The sequence below is a fragment of the Thamnophis elegans genome, chromosome 1 (genome assembly GCF_009769535.1).
Source record: "Thamnophis elegans isolate rThaEle1 chromosome 1, rThaEle1.pri, whole genome shotgun sequence".
Classification (NCBI taxonomy): domain Eukaryota; kingdom Metazoa; phylum Chordata; class Lepidosauria; order Squamata; family Colubridae; genus Thamnophis; species Thamnophis elegans.
Genome location: NC_045541.1, coordinates 74,759,111 through 74,779,311, shown reverse-complemented (window position 1 = coordinate 74,779,311; position 20,201 = coordinate 74,759,111). Strand labels below are relative to the sequence as shown.

Genomic DNA, 20,201 nt, shown 5'->3' with positions numbered 1-20,201 from the left:
AATGTGGTTGGGCATGAGGTGATCTGTAATACTAGATGTTTACAATAACATATATGCAGACATACAGGTCCAAAGCCTCCACCACTGGACTCCATTCCAGGATTCTTATCCAGATCAATATGTTGTTGAGGTGTTTGACTTGTTGAAAGTCTCCAGGGTTCTGCCAAAACCTGAGAAAGACGATAGAAGATATTACTCTTTTCAGCTGCTTACAGGAACAAAAACTACTATTTTGAAATCAAAGGACACGTGCAGCTTGAGTAAGCAAACCATCTGCACTTTTGCCAAAACCTCTCTTATAACCACAATTTCCCCAAAAGGGATGGAATGTCACTACTGGAAATTTCCCCAGAGCATTAATTGGAATGAATAGTGGAGTTTTCCCATGAATTGTGAATGGAAGATATGTCAATTATGCAATGCATGTTGCTTTCAATTCTCAAAGGCCTGATCAGAGAATATTCTATTTATTATAGCTGGTTTCTCGTGAAATTAGATCATATATTCCAAATTATTTTGGTGATAGTGATGAGAAATTGTTATTAAGAATGGCATAGAGGTGTAAATAAAGCCTGCAAAATGTGATACAAAACATCTTTTTCTGATTTTATTGCATTTTACATACAATTTAGTCTGCTTTCTATTAAAAATAATCCCTGAAATACTTCTGTGGCACAAAAGTTAAAGAAAGCACAACAGTTCAAGGATGGATCATATGTGCAGTATACCACAGAAAAGGTATTAAACCCTGAACCCACCCACCCCCCAATCGAAACACCTAATAGTAACTGTATCTTCTCTGGCATATATGAAAATTGTAGAGGATAGCTGCACAACTTTAGGAAAAGCTGCAGTTTCCTCAACTACATATATGTATCATTCAAACTTCAAGGGTTGTAGGCTAGACTAGGTGGTCAAAAACAATCCCAGAAGACCATGGCAAACTAAATGTTACCAAAATTATAGGAAAGTGACCATATACGCACCAGCTCACTTCCTTTTATTACTTTTCTCTTGCAGTTATCCTTATTCAGGATAAATGTGTAAATTTCGGCAGACTCCTTGGCCTGCTTCTTAGAAAAACCATTTTGTTTCATATAGCCCCCCAGGTCTTTCCAAACCATCCCAGTTTGATTCTTAATTTGATTGAATACAATGCATACCTTCCACTTTTGTATTCAACACTTCTATTTCTATGACTCCAGGCATAAAAAAGCTAAGACCAAATATGGCATAGCACTTGCAAATGATTGTAATTCTTGTTTCAATAAATTAAGTGTTCATAATGCTGAATGTACACATTTAAAATTTGCAAACACACACACACACACACACAAACACACACACCTTCTTTAATATACTAAATTCTTAAAATACACTTATTTTCAGTTTTGCAAAGATTTTAAGCCTCGGAAAGTTTTCTCAAAATGTTTCAAAGTTTCTAGCTTAAAAGGTTTTCAACTGTTTGAACAACAGATCATTAAAGATACCAACAAAAATTTTAGGAAGAGAAAAAACCCAAATTATTTACACGTATTATATGGCTACTTACTTCTTTCAGAAAAGGTGATTCAACAGCAAGGTACTTGGAGACCACATAAAGACAGAAAAGGTGACGATCAATGCCAGCACCAGTCATGGCCAGACGATATAAGCACTGATGAGTAGCAGCAGCAGCCTTGAATAGATTACGCTTCTTTTCAGGCTGTAAATTAAAAGGGGGAAACAACTCTCTATTTCTGTTTAAATGCTATTAAAATGAAACATCAAATTCTAGAAAAAAGACAAGAGCAGATTCAACTACTAAAGTCCCTTTAGGAACAAACACCTGGAATGTAGTATCCCACCCACTGGACTTTCCTCATCTGTACAATTTCCCACTGCACTTGTACTACTTCTAAAAATGATTTTATTTAACGTGGAAATTTATTAAGAAACAAATGGATGGAGAGTAGAAAAGGGAGTTGTTTTATGTGTGTCTGTATGTTTGTGTGTGTGTCAAAAGAGGCAGATGTGTGTATCACATTGTTGCATCTGATAGATAATGGGAAGGGAAAGGCAGTTCTAAGTTTTCTGTGTTTGTTTTATTGGCATCCCATCTATTTATATGCAGTGCAAAAAGATGGACTAGAAGACAGATACTGGAATTAAAATTACTGAAACACCAACAATTTCAAATATGCTGATTGAATTACTTTAAAGGCTGAACATGAAGAAACCTTAAATAATATTTTGCTCAAGATGAAAGAAGGCAAGATAAATGCTGATCTGCTGCTCACTATTTTAAAAAGATGTGTAATGCCAATCCAATGCAAATAAAAGGAGAAAAAAATAACACGTTTTATCTTCTGAGAAGCAAAAATGTACAGAAATGCTACATGGAATTAGGTAATAAATCTAAACAAAATGTTGAAGTGCAGAGATCTGCTGATAACAAAAGTACGTTTTGTCCAAAGTATGATTTCCCCAAGTACAAGCTGTTTACTTATTAGATTTTATCCTGACTTTATTACTTTTTATATTGCTGTGAAATTCAGATCATCAGAAAGCCTAAACAAAACAAAGACAGCTCTAACTGTGATGTTGGAGAAAAAGTTTGACAATACATAGAACTGTCAAAAGAACAAATCATCCAATACTAAAGGAAGCGAAACCAGACTGCTTGTGGGAAACTCTTAACACTGTACTGAAATTATTCATATCATATGTTGGACATATGATAGGAAAAAAGTGTAAAATAATTGAAAAAAAGGCCAACAAAAGTCAAGGTAGATAAGTATTATGATTGATGATATAAACGTACAAGGACTCAGAGTTAACAAACAATGCTGCAAAATGATATCTTTCTCACAAAGAGGCAAAAGTGATTGAACAAATGAACAAATCAACTTTTATATTATTATAAAACTAGCACTCAAACTATGGACACTTCCATATGAAGTTTCTATGATGGTTTGATTATAGCACTAAAACTCTTAATGATATAAATTTATATTTTTTACTACCTAGATCTATTGCAGTGTTGGCAAACCTTTTTGACACCGAGTGCCAAAACAGGAGCGTGCACACATGCGCGGGGTAGCACCAGAAACTGGAAGAAAAGCTTCCAGTTTCCACATGTACGGCGGTCACCTGGTCTTCTGGTTTCTGGCATGCATGTATGCATGAAGACTAGCTGGCCAGCGCGCACGTGCCCACTGGAAACCAGAAGCGTGCCAGAGAGCTGCTCTTCTGGTTTTCGGCGCTCCTGCATGCGCGAAGACCAGCCGAACCTGGAAGAGCAATGGGCGACAGCTGGCGTGCCTGGGGAGATGGCTCTGTGTATCACTTCCAGCACGGGTACCATAGGTTTACCATCACGGATCTATTGTGTCCTACGTTTTCTCTGTACTCATTTGAAATCACACATTAATCACAGGAAAATTGTGATTTTATGTCCCTATCATCAATGATTCATAACGGTGAAGATTTAATGGCTTTTACATATTGCTCTGGAAATCTAAACACGTGGTTTAAGTAATATGAAAGATAAAAAGAGTACTTCTACACAGAAAACTTTTTAATAACATGTTCAATAATTGAAAATGAACAGTCGACACTTTGAACTATTAAACTTAATATACCAAACATAAATAGTACTCTTTATGACCACCAGATGGCTTCACCTTTTCCCAGCTACTTAGTTTCAGGAAGTTCTGTATATGTACTCACAAATTTAGTGTGCTCTGTTTGGAAAAAACTAACAATGTTTACATAAAATTAAAAGCAGAAATTGCATGGAAAAAAATGTTTTCACGCTAAAGTTTTCCTGACCTCAATCAACTATTTCTCTAAGGGAAAAAACGTGAAATATTTCCAACTTTATTTTAATATTGTATTGTACAATACAAATGTATTGTATTGTAATGTATAACCCAGGAAAGCAAATCAAACTACCTGTTTGTCTTTGAAATTGTGGGCTTAAATAAAAGTAAACTTAGGTAAAAGCGAAGGTAATATTTAGACTTGATTAGTACATTCAACTTACAATTTCATTTGGGTCTTCCATAGCTTGCACAAAATTGCAGGACTGGACAGTACATGAACGGACGGTTTCTGTTCTGCCTTCTCTAAATAGGCGGGTCATAGATGCTTCGTATGTTAAGCAAAATTTTCCCATGTCCTAAGAAAAATACAAAGTTATTTATATGCAACAGTAAAAACAAGTCACATATATTATTTATTTAGTGTAAAGTGTTGGTACATGAAAGCCAGGAGTCTACTATGTTAGTACAGAGTAGAAGTTTGGCTGTTTAAGATTGCAAGCTTGTTCAATTCACAGTCGCGTGCCATGTACTACAGGGGGTGAACTAGCTCTACACACAGAGCAGTTAATGGCATTCTGCTGGAGCGTCAACATCATCCGGGGCTTTTTCTCTGGTGTTCACCTTGCATTCGGGCTGGTCTGGCGCTGGTTGGTTTCTTGCTTCTGCCGTTAGTCCCACTGAAGTATTACCTATCGATCTACTTGCATTTGCATGCTTTCGAACTGCTAGGTTGGCAGAAGCTGAATCAAGTGAGGGGAGCTCATACCGTCATGCGGTGCTAAGTCTTGAACTGCTGAAATGCAGACAGCCAACCTTCTCTGGTCAACAAATCCAGTGTCTTTAAGTTGCTAAACTACCACGTCTCTTTGACATATGAATATATATCATATTGTCAGTCACATAAATATGAACATTAACTCTTACTTTCAATACAAACACACACCTTTATTCCCATCTCAATTTTCCGAAAGAAATAAAAAAAGAAAGACAGACAGATAGAAAAATAAAGAAAGAAGCTAAGGAGTATATGAGAATAAACTAAGATGTACACTACCTATATAGAGGAGGCAGAAAGGCAACAGAGAGCAAGGCGATAGTACTAGCCTTTGTTCCTGGGTGAGCAACAGTATCTAGGTGCATATGGAGATAAAACCTAATTTCCTCATGGCAGAATCCTATTCAACAATTCTTTTTCTGACTTCAACAGAATTTAATCCCAAATACATTCTAGAATATTTTTCATTTAATTACTTAAATTTCATTTCTGGGTGATTGAAAAAAAAATACTACCGTATTAAGGGCTTCAGCATGGAAGCTTTAGAAAAGATTGTCAGCTCTCATTAGCTACACTGGAACGTTCATTTTTTTAATCTGGGGAAACTTTTTCTTTTTAAGCAGGAAGTTCAAAAATTCTATCAGGTACTTTATGTTTGCTTGTTTTTTTTTAAAAAAAAAAGATGTCTAAATTAGACTACCTAATACCTAGTAACTAAGATACTTACCCGATAATGAGCCAGTTGCAAAGCAAGTTGCACAAATGCATCTGGACTAGTTTTGGTTTTCTTCATTAATCCTTTCCCAAATATATCAAAAGGAAAAGAATGAAAATCCACATCATCTGCTAATGGCCTTGCAATGTCGAGAGACTTCTCAATCACTTCTTGGCACTAAATAATAGCAACAAGCATATTATTATTCAGGAAATATTCAGAGATCATATTTTTTAAACCATTTAATCCTAAATTTATCAGCTTATCCTAAACAAAATCAGCAGAGATCACATTGATCTATTTTAAAAACAAATATAACATTTTCATTGAAAAATGGATAGGTGTCTACTTCAGTCAGTTAAGAAACGCTATAGGGTAGCATCCTGAAGTATACCTGATAACACGGATCTAGAATTGGATATGCACCCACCTCTTCAGAGATTTCCCACTGTAGCTTGGTAGGCATAGGAATGCCTAGAGTAGCCTCCCCTTTGCAGTGTCCATCTTCTGTGTATCCCAATTCAAGACAGTCCGAAAACATGACATTCTGGAGGTGGATAGTATAGATGGTTGGGGGAATGAGAGAAATACTTACAAGCATGTTAAACATACTGCTGAAGACCATACAAAGAAAATAAATCAAAGTTTCTGATTAAATCTTGCATTTTGATTTAAAACTTCAAATTATCAATGGTAAGGCAAGATGTTATGCAAGTCAAAAATCTTCTCTCAATGTGCTATGATCCCATATCACACAATAAACTTCCATATTGAGAGAGAGAGACAGAGAGTGATAGAGACATAAACTATTTGGCAGATTCATGGGATCACATGCAATATTATCAATGAACTTCAATTACTCTGTTTCTGGCATAGATTTATTATGTGAGGAACATAATATCAATATCTATTTTTATCTATTTTCCTGGCCCTCTTCACTTCCTAGTGTGCAGTCTTCAATACTAATCAGAGGCCAAGAATTGCCCTCCTCCTCAGGAAGAAAGCATGCACCCCTGCTGTAATCCATTTGATTTATGATAGGAAACAGCAGTAGAATTTAGGTCATAGTCCTAATGATTGCATGGTCCATTGCATAGTTCCAACAGGGATCTGAACTTTCTGCAAAGGAAGAATCACATTTGACCCTTGAATGACGGACACTCCAAAAATAGTTCAAGATTTCAAGATTCAAGATTTAATGAATTTGTATGCCGCCTAATCCCGAAGGACTCCGGGCAGCTTACATAAAAACAATTTTAAAAATACTAAAAGAATTTAAAATACAAAGACAGAACAAGTTAAAAGGACACAACATGCACTCAACCTTAGTGGGACTGGAACTCAATCAGGGTTAACACGACCAAGGCAAAAGCTAAATTTGATTTCATTTTATTTAAATTATTAAATTTAATTAATATGAACAATTTCATGGTAATAGAAATGCTCACCTCCCAAAGATGTCCGACAATTGGGGCATCTGCCCAAGAGTGTTCAGTATTCAGGCCTATTTTGCCATTTCTGAACACTATGAGATTAAACGACTTGTCAAACCACCTATGAAAAACAATAATGTCCATATGTTTTATCACCATACTTATCAACTGCAAGAGGATGTATCTATAGACTTGACAAAAAGATTTTAGGTAAAAATACCCGCAGGGAGATGCTATGCCTCATTCTCCACAAACATAGACTAATAAACATTCAGCAAAGAATCGTGCATTATAGGAATGCTGAAGAAAACTAAGGAAAGGACAGAGAAGGGAGCAAAACACCGAAAGAACAGTTTCAAATTGAAACTCTTATTTCAATTACTAAAAACAATTTTATAAATCAATGGTTCTTTCACCCAAAACATTTTAAAAAAATAAATAAACAAGATCGATGTCTTTGTCAAAACAATGCTCCAAATTTGGAAGAATAACTATGTAGCCTTGATATAGGATACTTCTCCTCAACCCTTTAATAACATATATAGAGAACAGGACAATTACTATAATTTGACTTAAAGAAGACTTTGCTGAAGATATAACATTTAGAATAAAAAAATCCTACAAGGAACTCTCGATAAAGGACAATGTAAAAAAATGAGTAAGTGATCATGTATTTTTCTGAAACCAACTTTATTAGTAATAAAGATATTAGAGCTTCAGCAATTTGTTCTTATACCAGTTTGGAGAAGGATAAATATTTAACCATAAATATTTAACCATCTCGAACAACCACAAGAAACTATTTCAAAAATTTAGCTATTACTATTGCAAAATAGGAGATCCATCTCTTGATTCAACCTTCAGTAGAAGATTGCATAGGACTCATACTTGATTCCAGTCAAATTGGCACATACTCTGTCAATCTTAATTGTTCTTATAAAAGTTAGAGAGGTTGTTACAAAAAAGGGACTTTCTTTTGTGATGGCCATGTGACCACTCTTTTGGCATAAATCTCTTAAAGCTGATAATGCTGATGAGATTAGCATTATTATCGAAAAAAGAAATCAAAACTACCCAGAGATAGCGTTACTCCACTTATTCACTGGACTAGCTGGATACCCATGCTTCGGTATGAAACGTGATAAGGCTGGCCGGATGAGTCACGCATTGGCCACACCCATATAAGGCAACTGGCAGTTGGAACAGAATTCCTTTCAGGTTGGGAGGGGGAGTAGAACATCTAACTCCTTAGCATCAACGCGTGTTAATATAGTACTGTATAGGAAATACTGATGATCTGATGGTCATTTTGAAAAATCCTTTCTAATGAGTACCTAGAAGCCAAGAGGAACATACGTGCTGAATTTCAAGTTTGTAGGCTTTACAGTTCTGGAGATTTTGTGATGAATGAGTGGTATTTGGCTTTTATATATACAGATTGGATATCAACCTTAAAACAAATGAATTTATCTTTTACTTAACCTTAGCAGCTAAAAAAAGTAATTGCCCAATGGTGGAAAACTATAGATAATGGAACAATTGAGAGATAAATTAACAAGCCCGCTTCAAATATGTTAGAAAATCTCACAGATAACACTTAAGATAAGGAAATACCAGATGTAGGAATCACAACTTTATCCAATTTGGATGGATTTTATATGTTAAATTGAAAGAGACATATTTTTGGCTGCACTTTAGATATGCAGCAGACCCAAAGCTTAGTGATGCATTTGGTATTGAGCAGGGAATGAAAGAAGCATGTGCCATCTACTTTTATTTAACATATTTACTATAAACATAAAGGAATGCTTGTGCTGAAGTTAGAGATATGTTTGTTGGGAATGTGGATACTGTACATGTTTACTTTTATAGGCTGGAAGCAGCAGAATCTGCCACATTGGGACATCACTAGTAGCTAAGGAGAGGAATGGAAGACTTTGCTAAATCTAGGGATTAGGAGATGAGGACTAGAGAGAGATGCTGTGCTGGGAGAAGAAATGGACAACATGTACCAGCCTTGCTTCATTTGTCCTACTGAATTCTGTTTTGCCCAAAAACTGGAATCCCCAAAACATTCAGTCATGGTGGCACAGTGGTTACAATGAAGTATTTCAGGCTAACTCTGCTGACTGCCAGCAGTTTGATACTGACTGGCTCAAGGTCGACTCAGCCTTCCATCCTTCTGAGGTCAGTAAAATGAGGAGCCAGATTATTGGAGGTAATATGCTGACTCTAAACTGCTTAGAGAGGGGTGTGAAGCACTAGGGGTGGTATACAAGTCTAAGAGCTATTGCTATTCTAATTTGCATTTCTACCAAACCACGGCTCACCCAAAATGATGTGGAAAAAAATCTTCAGAATACAATGGGTTGTTGCAGTTTCAAAACTATTTTTTCATGTCTCTAGTGATCAGGTTTAGAGAAATACAGTGAATGGTGTTGATGTACACAAAGTTTAATGGAGCTAATTTCCTTTTTCTTTTATCTCTCCTCTCCTGTTATATTTCTTTTGCTTACCATTTCTTAATTCTTTTCTGTGCATTGCATAAAGAGGTTATTGCGATAGGTATTTATGTACCGTATTATCGTCTATAACTATACTTTTTGTGGACAAAGCCAACTCTTTAATTAAAGATACAAATATAATATTTCTTTAAATGAGGAAACAGAATCCTGAGCTAATCTTGACTTCTAAAAGGGGCCATTGTTTAATTATTCAGAAAAACACTACAACCAAAAGATATTGAAGCAGTAAGCATTTAACCGAACAGTGTACCATTTGTTCTTTGATTTTCAATGATAGTCAAACCCATGCCTTCAGACAGAATATTTCTTTTCACCTACTAAAAATGGAATATTTATATATACATGAAAAAGATGGAAGAATGCCTCTTTCTCAAGCATAATATACCTGTCATAGCATTTGCCATGTAGAAGTGCCTTTGCATATGCATCCATTGATTTAACTGGATCCTCTTCTCTGTAACCTTGAACAGTATCATCCAAAGTAACAAAGAAAGCAGCCTTTTCAATTGCATCCAATGACTGCTTGTTCTTTCCTTTTGCAAAATACGTTTGGCGAGCTTTAGCCCAAGGAATTCTGTCAGACAAATATAAAAACATTGTGTCAAATCACTTGAAGAATCATCCTTATAAAAAGGGTGTAATTTTATACTCAGATTTAAAGTAATGTCTAATGAACTCTGTATGCATTCATGTGTCTGTGTGTGGGTAGACATCTTCAGGTTAGTATCAATTCCTGGACTGCAGTTTTATTGGCAATGTTTTTTGGAGAAGGGGTTTACCATTGCATTTTCCCCAGGGCTGAGAGACAGTGACTTGCCTAAGGCAGGACTAGAATTCACGGTCTCCTGATTTCTAGTCTGGTGCCTTAACCACTCCCTCAAGCTGGCTCTCTCTAATAAAGAAACAACAAAAATTTCTGCAAATTTCACCAATGCTATGTATGAGAAGAAGAAAAAAACAAGTTGCAGAGCAATGGCATTCTCAAACAAAACATTTATATAAAGCTTCAAATTTTAACCATGCATTTCACCATAATGTTTAAATGCATCTGTGCAAATTAAGAGCTTGCTACATATAATCCTCTGGCTTTCCTTATCTTGTCTCCACAATCCCCTATTTATTTATTTAATGTAACAGCACATCATTAACATTTCACCCAGACTAGTAAAACACAATAAAATATACTGTTAAAAAGATCTATGTTCAAATACTAATGTCTAGGCCATCTAACCATTAACACACAGCATTGCTTATATTTAAAAAAAATCAGATACTGGACCACTGGACCCGAATATGCCCTCAGCTTTTACCCCATCATGATGTGATCTATAGTTTGATGTAGGATCCCGCAGTCATTTATACAGAAAATCTCAGGAAAGACACCATGTGAGATGTGAATCCTATTCAGGATTGTCCACCCTGGATAACATGACAGAGTGAACTAAACGACCGTTGACTTACCTGAACAGTCCTTCTATGTGCACTGCGAGGGGAATCCAAGCATGGGTTAACTTTGTCCATTAGCCTTGAGACTGAGTTATGCAAATTGCTGGTCACGCCTCCTGTGACTGGACTGGTTCAGTTTTGCATGAAGGATCAGCTGACTTGAGAGAAGCAAAATAAGTCTAGAAGTCAAGGTAAGTCAGAATGTCATAGGAAAAAAAGGAAGTCCAGGCCCAGAACAGCCGAAGCCGAGGGGTTTGGATTCCCCTCGCAGCGCACATAGAAGGACCTTTCAGGTAAGTCAATGGTCGTTCTCCTGTGCGCTGCTTGGGGAATCCAAGCATGGGACATGCCAAAGCAATAGACTTCAGGGGAGGGAGCAAGGCTGGTCTGGTGCTGTAGCCGAAGAAGCTACCCTTTGCAGCATGCGCCGTCCAATGGATGCCTCAGCTGAGGCATAAACATCCACCTTGTAGTGACGGATAAAGGGTGACGGCGATGACCAGGTTGCTGCCCTGCAATGTCCTCCAGCGAGGCTTGCGTTGCCCAGGCCACCGTCGTGGCCACACTCCTGGTAGAATGGGGAGTAATGCAACTGGGAACCGGTCGGGACTGACAGTCATAGGCTAGGGCAATACACGCCTTCAACCAGCGGCCGATGGTATGCAATGATGCCTTTTGGCCCATGGTGGCAGGTTGGAAAGACACAAACAGGGCCTCCGTCCTTCTGAACGACGCTATGCATTGCACATAGCGGCGAAGTGAACGACGAATGTCGACATGATGCCAATGCCGTTCTCGGGGATGAGATGGCCATGGACAGCAATCCGGGAGAGTGATCTCTTGTGACCTGTGGAACCACAAGTTGACTTTTGGAAGAAAGGTTGAATCCAAACGTACTACGACCCTGCTCGGATGGAAAATACAGAGGTCATCCTGGACGGAGAGCACTGCCAACTCGGACACACGCCTGGCCGATGTGATAGCTACTAAAAAGATAGTCTTAAGGGTCAGTAACCTGAGGGAGATGGTCTGAATAAGCTCGAATGGAGCCGCCGTAAGGGCATTGAGTACTAGGGAGAGGTCCCAGGTCGGGTAGCGATGAACCATAGGCGGACTAAGGTTCGCCGCTCCCTTCATGAAGGCCCACACCCCTGGGTGTCGAGATAGGGGTGGCCCCGCCCACCGCCAATCACTGTAGACAGAGCCGCAATTTGACGGCGGGGGGTGTTAGGTGTTAGCCCTTTGTCCATGCCCATCTGTAGGAAGTCCAATACCTGTGGTATGGTTGCCCCGGTTGGGTCTGCACCTGTTGCTCAACACCATCTGCAGAAGGCATGCCAGGTAGCCTCATAGATGTGGGTTGTTGACGAGCGGCGAGCGGCCTGGATCATGGAGATGACCTTATCAGAGAAATGCTGATTCAGGATCGCCCGCTCACGTGCCACATGGCTAACTATAACAGCTGTGGATTCGGGTGGACAAGGGCTCCTTGCAAGAGGGATATCCGGCTGTCCGGAATTCTCCATGGACGTGAGATGGACAGATGGACGAGGTCTGCATACCGGGGTGCCATGGCCGCATCGGTGCGACCAGCAGCACCTCAGCCTGTTCTGCCAGAATATTCTGGATGACCAGCGGTACAATTGGCAGCGGCAGAAAGGCATAAAGGAGGCCCTCCGGCCAAGGGCTGCGGAGGGTGTCGATGCCTTCCGCCCCTGGTACCTGGTGTAAAATCGCAGCAGGTGTCGGGTTGAGCGAACAGGTCCACCTGGGGGTTAACCTAAGTGGCGGGACAGTTCTCGGAACAGAGCTGGGTGCAAGCGCCACTCTGCCTGATCCACCGTGGCTCTGCTCAACCAGTCTGCTTGGACGTTCGCAGTGCCCGAATGTGTTCTGCTTGGACTGACAATAGATAGTTTTCCGCCCAGTGGTGCAGACGTTCTGCTTCCATCATCAGGGATTTGGACCTCGTGCTCCCTTGGCGGTTGATATGCGCCTTGGAGACCACGTTGTCACTGAGTATTAACACATGGTTGGATCAGAGGGCTAGGCGGAGAGCCCGTAGCTTCAGCCAATTGACCCTGCGCCACTGGGTCCAGGGCATGGGCCCCCCACCCGAATTGGCTCACATCCGTTGTAACTACAATCCACTTCGGTTCCTTGAAGAGGGATCCCTTGAGGATGCGGGACGACATCCACCAATGGAGCGACAGGGACACCTTGGTCGGTAAGCGAACCCTGGCCTGAGAGTGACTGGTGTGAGCCCTTTGGAATGGGAAGAGATACCACTGCAGTGGTTGTGCGTGGAACCTTGCCCAAGGAACAACATCTATGCAAGAAATAATCTTCCCTAGAAGTTGGGACAATACTGCAAGGGAAGGTGACCTCTGCTTGAGCACTTGACTCACCAGAGATTGCAGGCTCTGCTGTCTCTCCCTCAAGAGAGAGAGACCACATAAGTCTCCAAGTTGATAATTGTCCCGAGATGTAGCAGGGACCTGGTCGAGTGCAGGTGGCTCTTTGGAAAGTTCAGCACAAATCCGTGATCCTGTAGGGCGTCGATCATCAGCTATAAGTCGCAATAAGCCTGATTCCACAACGACGATAAGATTAAGATGTCGTCGAGATAACAATTGGCTCTTATGGGAACCGACCTCAGCGAGGCTGCGACCACCGCTAGCAGTTTGGTGAAGGTCCACGGGGCTGATGATGGGCCGAATGGTAAGGCGCGGTACTGGAAATGATGCCCCGTGAAGTGGAAGCACAGAAACCTTCGATGGGCCGGATGTATTGGAACGTGCAAGTAGGCCTCCTTGATGTCGATGGAGGTCAGGAGATCGCCTTGGTGAATGCTCACCAGAATACTATTGAGTGATTGCATTTTGAATTTTTGGTACTTTATGTAGAAATTGAGCCGTTTCAAGTCTAGGATGGCCCGCCATCATCCTGAGGTCTTGGGAATAGAATGGAAAAGAAACCTAGACCCTCCTGCCCCCTTGGAACCTGTTCAATTGCTCTGATGGAAATGAGATGCTGGATTTCCGTGTCCATCAGGCGCCGCTTTACCTGGCACCTGGGCACCGGGCATTTGATGAAACGTCTTGGGGGAATGGCCAGGAACTCCAGAGTGACGCCCAGCCTCACGGTCTGAAGAGCCCAGGCATCTGAGGTTGTGGTTTCCCATTGGTGGACAAAGGTGGTTAAGTGTCCGCCAATAGGGCCACCCTCTAGCAAGTCACCGGTACTTACGAAAAGATCGGTTGTTGGCGCCACGAAAGGGCCGCCGGGCCTAGGCTTGCTGTTGGTGATGGTTTCTACCTCTGTCCCTAGTATTGGCTCTGTCCTGAAACCTGTCCTGGGACTGAGAAAAGGATCTATTAGATAGAGGGGTGTAGGGGAGGGAGGAGTACCCTGTCTCCCCAATACGAAAGGGCTGCCTTTGAGGATACGGTTGTTGCCTCGATCCGTGCGCTTAGCAGTCGAAGGAAGTACCTTTCGCTTGTCCCTCGTTTCAATCAGTATAGGATCCAGTGCTGCTCCGAATAGGGAACCGCCCTTGAAGGGGGTGGAGGCAAAGCGCCATTTGGATTGTACGTCTCCCTGCCAATGGCGTAGCCATAACAGGCGACGAGACACTATGTTGGAAGCCACAGCTCAGGAAGTGAACTTGGCCGCATTGAGCATGGCATCCGAAGAGAATTCTAAGGCCACCACTAGTTTGACTACATCCTTATGAAGGCACAAGTCCTCTGGACCTAACCTCTCCTGTAGTTGTCTTAACCAAACTAAAGAAGTTCTATTGAAGAACGAGGCCACCTGGTGCATTTTGCGAATAACGAGCTCTGCCTTGCGGTCCTCAGCCTTCAATCCCTCCGAAATCTCAAATGGAATGAGGGCCAGGGAAGCCAAGGACGCTATCGGCGGGTCAACAGTGGGAAACTGCAAAATGGTGTCCAATTCCGGAGTGGAAGCATAAAGTTTTCTATCACCATTACTAGGGGGCAAGACTGCGGTGGGCTGGAACCATTCTTTTTGGATTACCTCCAGAAACAATTTGGGTGATGGAATAGCCTCTTGTTCTTGTACTTATTCAGCGAACAAGTGCTCCGTGGGATCAAGGCCCATGTCGGTATTGGCCTGGGTGATTGCTCCCCCCAAATTGGAGGTGGCCTTGGCTTTATAAAGTAGAGATTTAAATAGGGCTGGTCTGAAGAGGCCCGAAAAAGGAACTTTATACTGAATCAGATCATCATCTGATAACTCTAAATCCAAAATCTCACCTTCCTCCCCTAAAATAGACCCCTCACTGTAGATGGAAGGCAAGGGAGGAGGAGGATCAGCCTGCGAGGTGGGTAACTCTCTGGCAGAAATCAAATTCCTAGAGCGTTGACTCCTATGCTGCAATTCTGCATCAACTACCCTAGATATGGCAGTGGCAATCATGTCCCTGAGCCCAGGGGAGAAGTCAAATTCTGAAGTATCCTCCGGTCTGCTGCCAGCAGCCGTGGGAGTAAAGGTGGCTGAGGCCCCTGAACGGGAGAGGGGTGGGCCTGGGCTGGGCTCAGAAGGATCAGATGAGCCCTGAAGGCCTGAGTCAGGTCCTGCAGTTGTGAGATCCTGAGGGCGAGGGGGTCTGGGGACCAACCTTGAATTCCAGTTAGGCTGGAGGTAGAAGGCCCTTCAGGCAGCAGGATGGGAGGTGGCCTGGGGGCTAAGGGATCCCTAGACCCGTTCTTGGTCTTACTGGTGCGCTTAGCGACGCTGGCAGGAGCCGCTGAGGTGGCAAGGGATCTGTGGCTGGTGGCCCTGGTGGTGGTCCAACCCTCTCTAGATGAGGCCCCAGTGGCATCCGAGGACAACTGAGGAGAGGTGGAAGCCCCAGCGCTGCCCGGTAATAAAACGATCTGCCATGTAAGCTAGGTTGAAAGGGCTCAAGTTCACGTTCACTGAAAATACCAAATGCCGATTGCAATCGAAGCAGGAGGCCATGAGAGATCAAACTCATGCTCCAGTAGAATGGTGGTGAACCGACCTCCGTGGATCAATGAATCTGGTGATTTTCCATCACTGCGGGTGGGAAAATGAAGCCATGTCCAGCTAGACTGTTTGTCGGCGCAAAAAGGGCTCCAAAATGGCCCCTGCAACCAACAGCGGGGGCGGGAGATTCAAACCGGCAAGGTACAAAGGCTGCTGCCAGAATGGAGAAAACCTGCCTTGTATCTTGCCAGCGACCGCAGCCGCAGCTTCCAGAGGCTCTCTAGGTCGAGGTAATACAGGGAGCCCAGCCATATGGCTTCACCAGGCAACCTCAAGGGGAAGGAGGAGGTGACGGACAGCGGCTAGAGCGGGTGGTGCGGTGCACCAATCTCTAGCCTCCCTCGGCAAGACAAAACGAAGGCGGCGAACCGACCTTGCCACAATGAACAACGGCACGCCCTCGCCTCCAATAAAGAGGTTCCCTGGCCCTGAAGGCTCCGGGAACGCTAAAATCCATCACTTCAAATGAAGAGAAAACGAACCTATTTGTAGAGATACTTACCGCTCCGCGAAAGGAGCTCAAGCTGGTGAAGGGAATCCAAGCTGAATAATAATAATGATGAATTTGTCTAGTAACCCAGAGAGAATAATTTGCATCTCTTTAGGCTGGACTGAGTTAAAAAAACCTGAACCAGTCCAGTCAGAGGAGGCTTGACCAGCAATTTGCATAACTCAGTCTCAAGGCTAATGGACAAAGTTAACCCATGCTTGGATTCCCCAAGCAGCGCACAGGAGAATGAACTAGCAACTGCTGCAGACAGACTACTATGTAGACTTTCCTGACTCTCAAAATACATGGCAATGAAAAAAATGGACTTTTTCAGGCTCAAATGACAAGAGATCAGTAATATTATTTGAATGCCAAATCAACGTTGAAGCATTTAGTAGATCCAAGAGCCACATGTTTCCTAATTTGTATTGGACGGTAACATAGACATGACCATCCTCCAAGAAATGCATCCCCCTTCTCTTGGTTTCAAACCCATTTATCATAGTCTTTCATTCTCAAATACTGCTAACATTCAATAGTGTGTTATGTACATGTTAACTTTGTGTGTAGTGTGTTCAGTATGTCTGGATCCAATCCACTGTGTATACAGTATGTTGTATCCCTATCCTCCTCACCAAATAATTGAAATAAATAATTAAACCTACCAAAGCCTACACTCAGCCATTTCTTAGCTTTACAAGTAAGAGATACAGTCAAACTTTCAGTTTAAAAAAAGCAATACTGTGCATTGCTAAGAAGGGTCTAAATCCCACAATTAATCCAATTTACAATAAGCGTATCAATCAAGGAAGAATAAAGAAGAGATCAGGTAAATTTAAAAAAAAACATTTTAAAAAAATTAAGAAACCCACAATTACCAAGTTTCATACCTGTCTCCAGCAGTAAGAGCTGCTAACTTCTCTTCACCTGGCTGAGGCTCAGATTTGTCATTTAAGATCCACTGCACCTGCTGCTCAATCTCCCTGGGTTTCAGGAGTCTACCATCATAGTACAACCATACTTTGTAGTAGCGTCCCTTATGATATACAGCAATATGTTTGCTGTCCTTCAAATGTTGGATGGTGTCTAGAATTGAAAATCAAAATTTGAAATAACTGTAGGGTTTAATAATAAAAGAATTTACATATTGCAGTCCTCAGCTACCAAGTACAGCTATTTTTTTAATTTATTTTATTTTTTCATTAAATTCATATGCTGCCCATCTCATTGATAAGGTGACCTTGGTCTCTCAACTACCGGTATTAATGAAACTCTTCCATTCAATTGCATAAGAATTGTTTACTTTTTGCTATAATTTTCATTAAAAAGCAGCTTAGTTTTTATTTTTTTTAAAAAATTTAGTAGACAAAAATCAGTTTCTTTTTAAATAGAGTCAAGATTATCTTCTATGCACTCAATTATGTAATTTAATGGCTTTTGTATGTGCTACTTTTCCTAAAGGTGGGTCATGGGAAAGTGCTGGGACTAAATTTCCAGCCTGCAACATGTTACTGAAAGATATCTTGTCATAACTAGTGATGCAATTTTTATATTTAGGTTGAGTTGCTTAGTTGAACCACTGAAATTGTCACATGTACAAGCAATTTAAATATACATACATATGCATGTAGTCCTGAAGTGTCTAAAGTGGTGTAGGGTTTCCTGCCTAAGCAGGGGGTTGGATTAGAAGACCTCCAAGGTCCCTTTCAACTCTGTTATTCTGTTTTTCCTCAGCTTACGACCAATTGCTTAGTGATTGTTTGATGTTACAATGGACTGCAAAATGGGACTTATGACCTTAATTTCTAATCTGTCCTCCCCACCTCTTTTTGGGCACTTGCCAACTGCCCTGCATTATGGCATTGCCCTGCAGTTATATGATGGTGATTTATGACATATTTTTTTCAGAAATGGGTGTTAAAATGCCAGTTTCCAGCAAAAAATGCCCCAAACCAAACAATGAGTTTGGTTAACAGCAGCAAATACCCTTAATGACTGCTGCAAAATAGATTGTAAAATTGGATCTGGTCATATGGTGTGATGCTCTCATAACATATGACCGTAATTGTAGCCTCAATTATGGTTGAAACTCAAGGACTATCTTTAAACCCTGCAAAATAAGTCTTGATGTTTCTTTCTAAATCTCGTGGAAAATATTCAAACATTCATTCTTCTAGATCATTTCAAACTAAAAGCTAGTTTTAATCTTCTTCTAAGATTTAAATATGCTCAATATCACAAAAAATAAAAATGTCTGCATCTTACCAAACTGATATTTTATAAACAAGAAACATAAATGCCATAAATTAACTTTTATATAATTTCCATACAAATATTGCAGATAACATTTTCAAAATAAATGCATTAAAACAATTAGCAATTTAATTATCACATACGTAAAAGCAATGCCCTTACATATTTTTCTAAAATAAAGCCACAATAATCTGTAATTCAGGGTCAGCACTTGATTATTCTTTTTCATTATCAAGAATTACATGCCAATAAAAACTTAGAAAAAATAAGCTTTGAAGAAAAAAGGTTAGTGAAGACATTAGTAGTGATTGAGAGAATATTAAAAAAGTGATTTTAAGATTAGGAAAAATGGGCACAATTATGAAGTGTTATATGGGATTTTTACAAGACAGTTCAAATAACATGAACCATTTGAACTGTTACCATGCATGCCTCTACTTGTATCTTTTGTGGAAGATAATTTAAAAAAAATATATTTTTGTTAAATCAGGGAAGTGCAGAAAAATAGATTTTTTACTTATTCCAGTTGTTTAAATATGGTTTCATATGTTTATTTAAGCCCAGTGTGAGATGATGTGTATTAAAAAGATTCTACATAACCTCTACAGGAATTTTATTCTCTTTTGGTTATAATATATAAGGCAAAACGGCGGATCAAGCATCAGAGGATTCTAAAAACTTTGCCATTTGTGAGAAAACTCTACTACCGTTGTTTTTTCCCAGTAAAGGTAAAGGTTCCCCTTGCACATATGTGTTAGTCATTCCCGACTTTAGGGGGCAGTGCTCATCTCCATTTCAAAGCCGAAGAGCCCCACTGTCTGAAGACATCTCTGTGGTCATGTAGCCAACAAGACTAAACGCCAAAGGCACACAGAACACTGTTACCTTCCCACCAAAGGTGGTTCTTTTTTTCTACTTGCATTTTTAAATACTTTCAAACTGTTAGGTTGGCAGAAGCTGTGACAAGTACAGGGAGCTCACTCCATTATGCGATGCTAGGGATTCGAACTGCCGACCTTTCTGATCCACAAGCTCAGCGTCTTAACCACTGAACCAATCTGTCCCTTGTTTTTCCAGTAGTGGCTGTCAATGGTAAATGCACAATATTGGGAATCAAAACCAACTCCTCTCCATTAAATAGTACTTTCAAATTATTAATGTAATACAATTGAAATACATTTAATTACAGAAATATGTTGAATTTACTTAATTGTTGTCATATATTTTCATCATTTTAAAATATTTTGGACAATGTCTCTTCATTCCTAAATATTTTTTGTGGAATCCTTGGTGCTTAAAGGGCTTGCAGATGTTTCATTACGCAACTAGGTAATATCAGTATTAGCAATTGTCGGGTTTGCTCCCTATTTACACATAGCAACTTGCCCTACCAATTTTGTTGCGTGTGTGGTTTTCTCCTTGGTAGTTTCTTAATGTATTGTTTTCTGATTGTTTGCCTGATGTTAATCCTTGATTAGCTTGGTGTTGGTGTCTGAGAGGTTGTGTTCTGTTGTTTTTTTTTTTGTTTCTTTTTTACCGTATTTTTCAGAGTATAAGACGCACCGGAGTGTAAGACGCACCAAGGTTTTACAGAGGCAAATTTTTTTAAAAAGTAGGTAGGTAGGTAGATAGAGGGATAAAGAGAAATACAGTAGGCAGGTAGGGAGGGAGAGAGAGAGCAGTTAGGTAGATAAAGGGATAGAGAGGGAGAAATACAGTAT

General features: G+C 40.5%; 1 protein-coding gene across 5 annotated transcripts in view; it reads right to left on the bottom strand.

Moving 5' to 3' along the window:
- The window catches only part of CPT1A (carnitine palmitoyltransferase 1A), a 59,859-nt gene that overhangs the window by 6,119 nt on the left and 33,539 nt on the right, over positions 1-20,201 (bottom strand). For all 5 annotated transcript variants that reach the window (XM_032220860.1, XM_032220850.1, XM_032220883.1 and 2 more), the window contains 8 exons: positions 17,118-17,313; positions 9,640-9,828; positions 6,745-6,850; positions 5,727-5,843; positions 5,309-5,473; positions 4,028-4,162; positions 1,553-1,705; positions 66-170 (listed from right to left, as the gene is read on the bottom strand). In XM_032220860.1, coding sequence (XP_032076751.1) covers positions 66-170; positions 1,553-1,705; positions 4,028-4,162; positions 5,309-5,473; positions 5,727-5,843; positions 6,745-6,850; positions 9,640-9,828; positions 17,118-17,313 — 1,166 coding nt within the window. The remainder of the gene's footprint in view (positions 1-65; positions 171-1,552; positions 1,706-4,027; positions 4,163-5,308; positions 5,474-5,726; positions 5,844-6,744; positions 6,851-9,639; positions 9,829-17,117; positions 17,314-20,201) is intronic.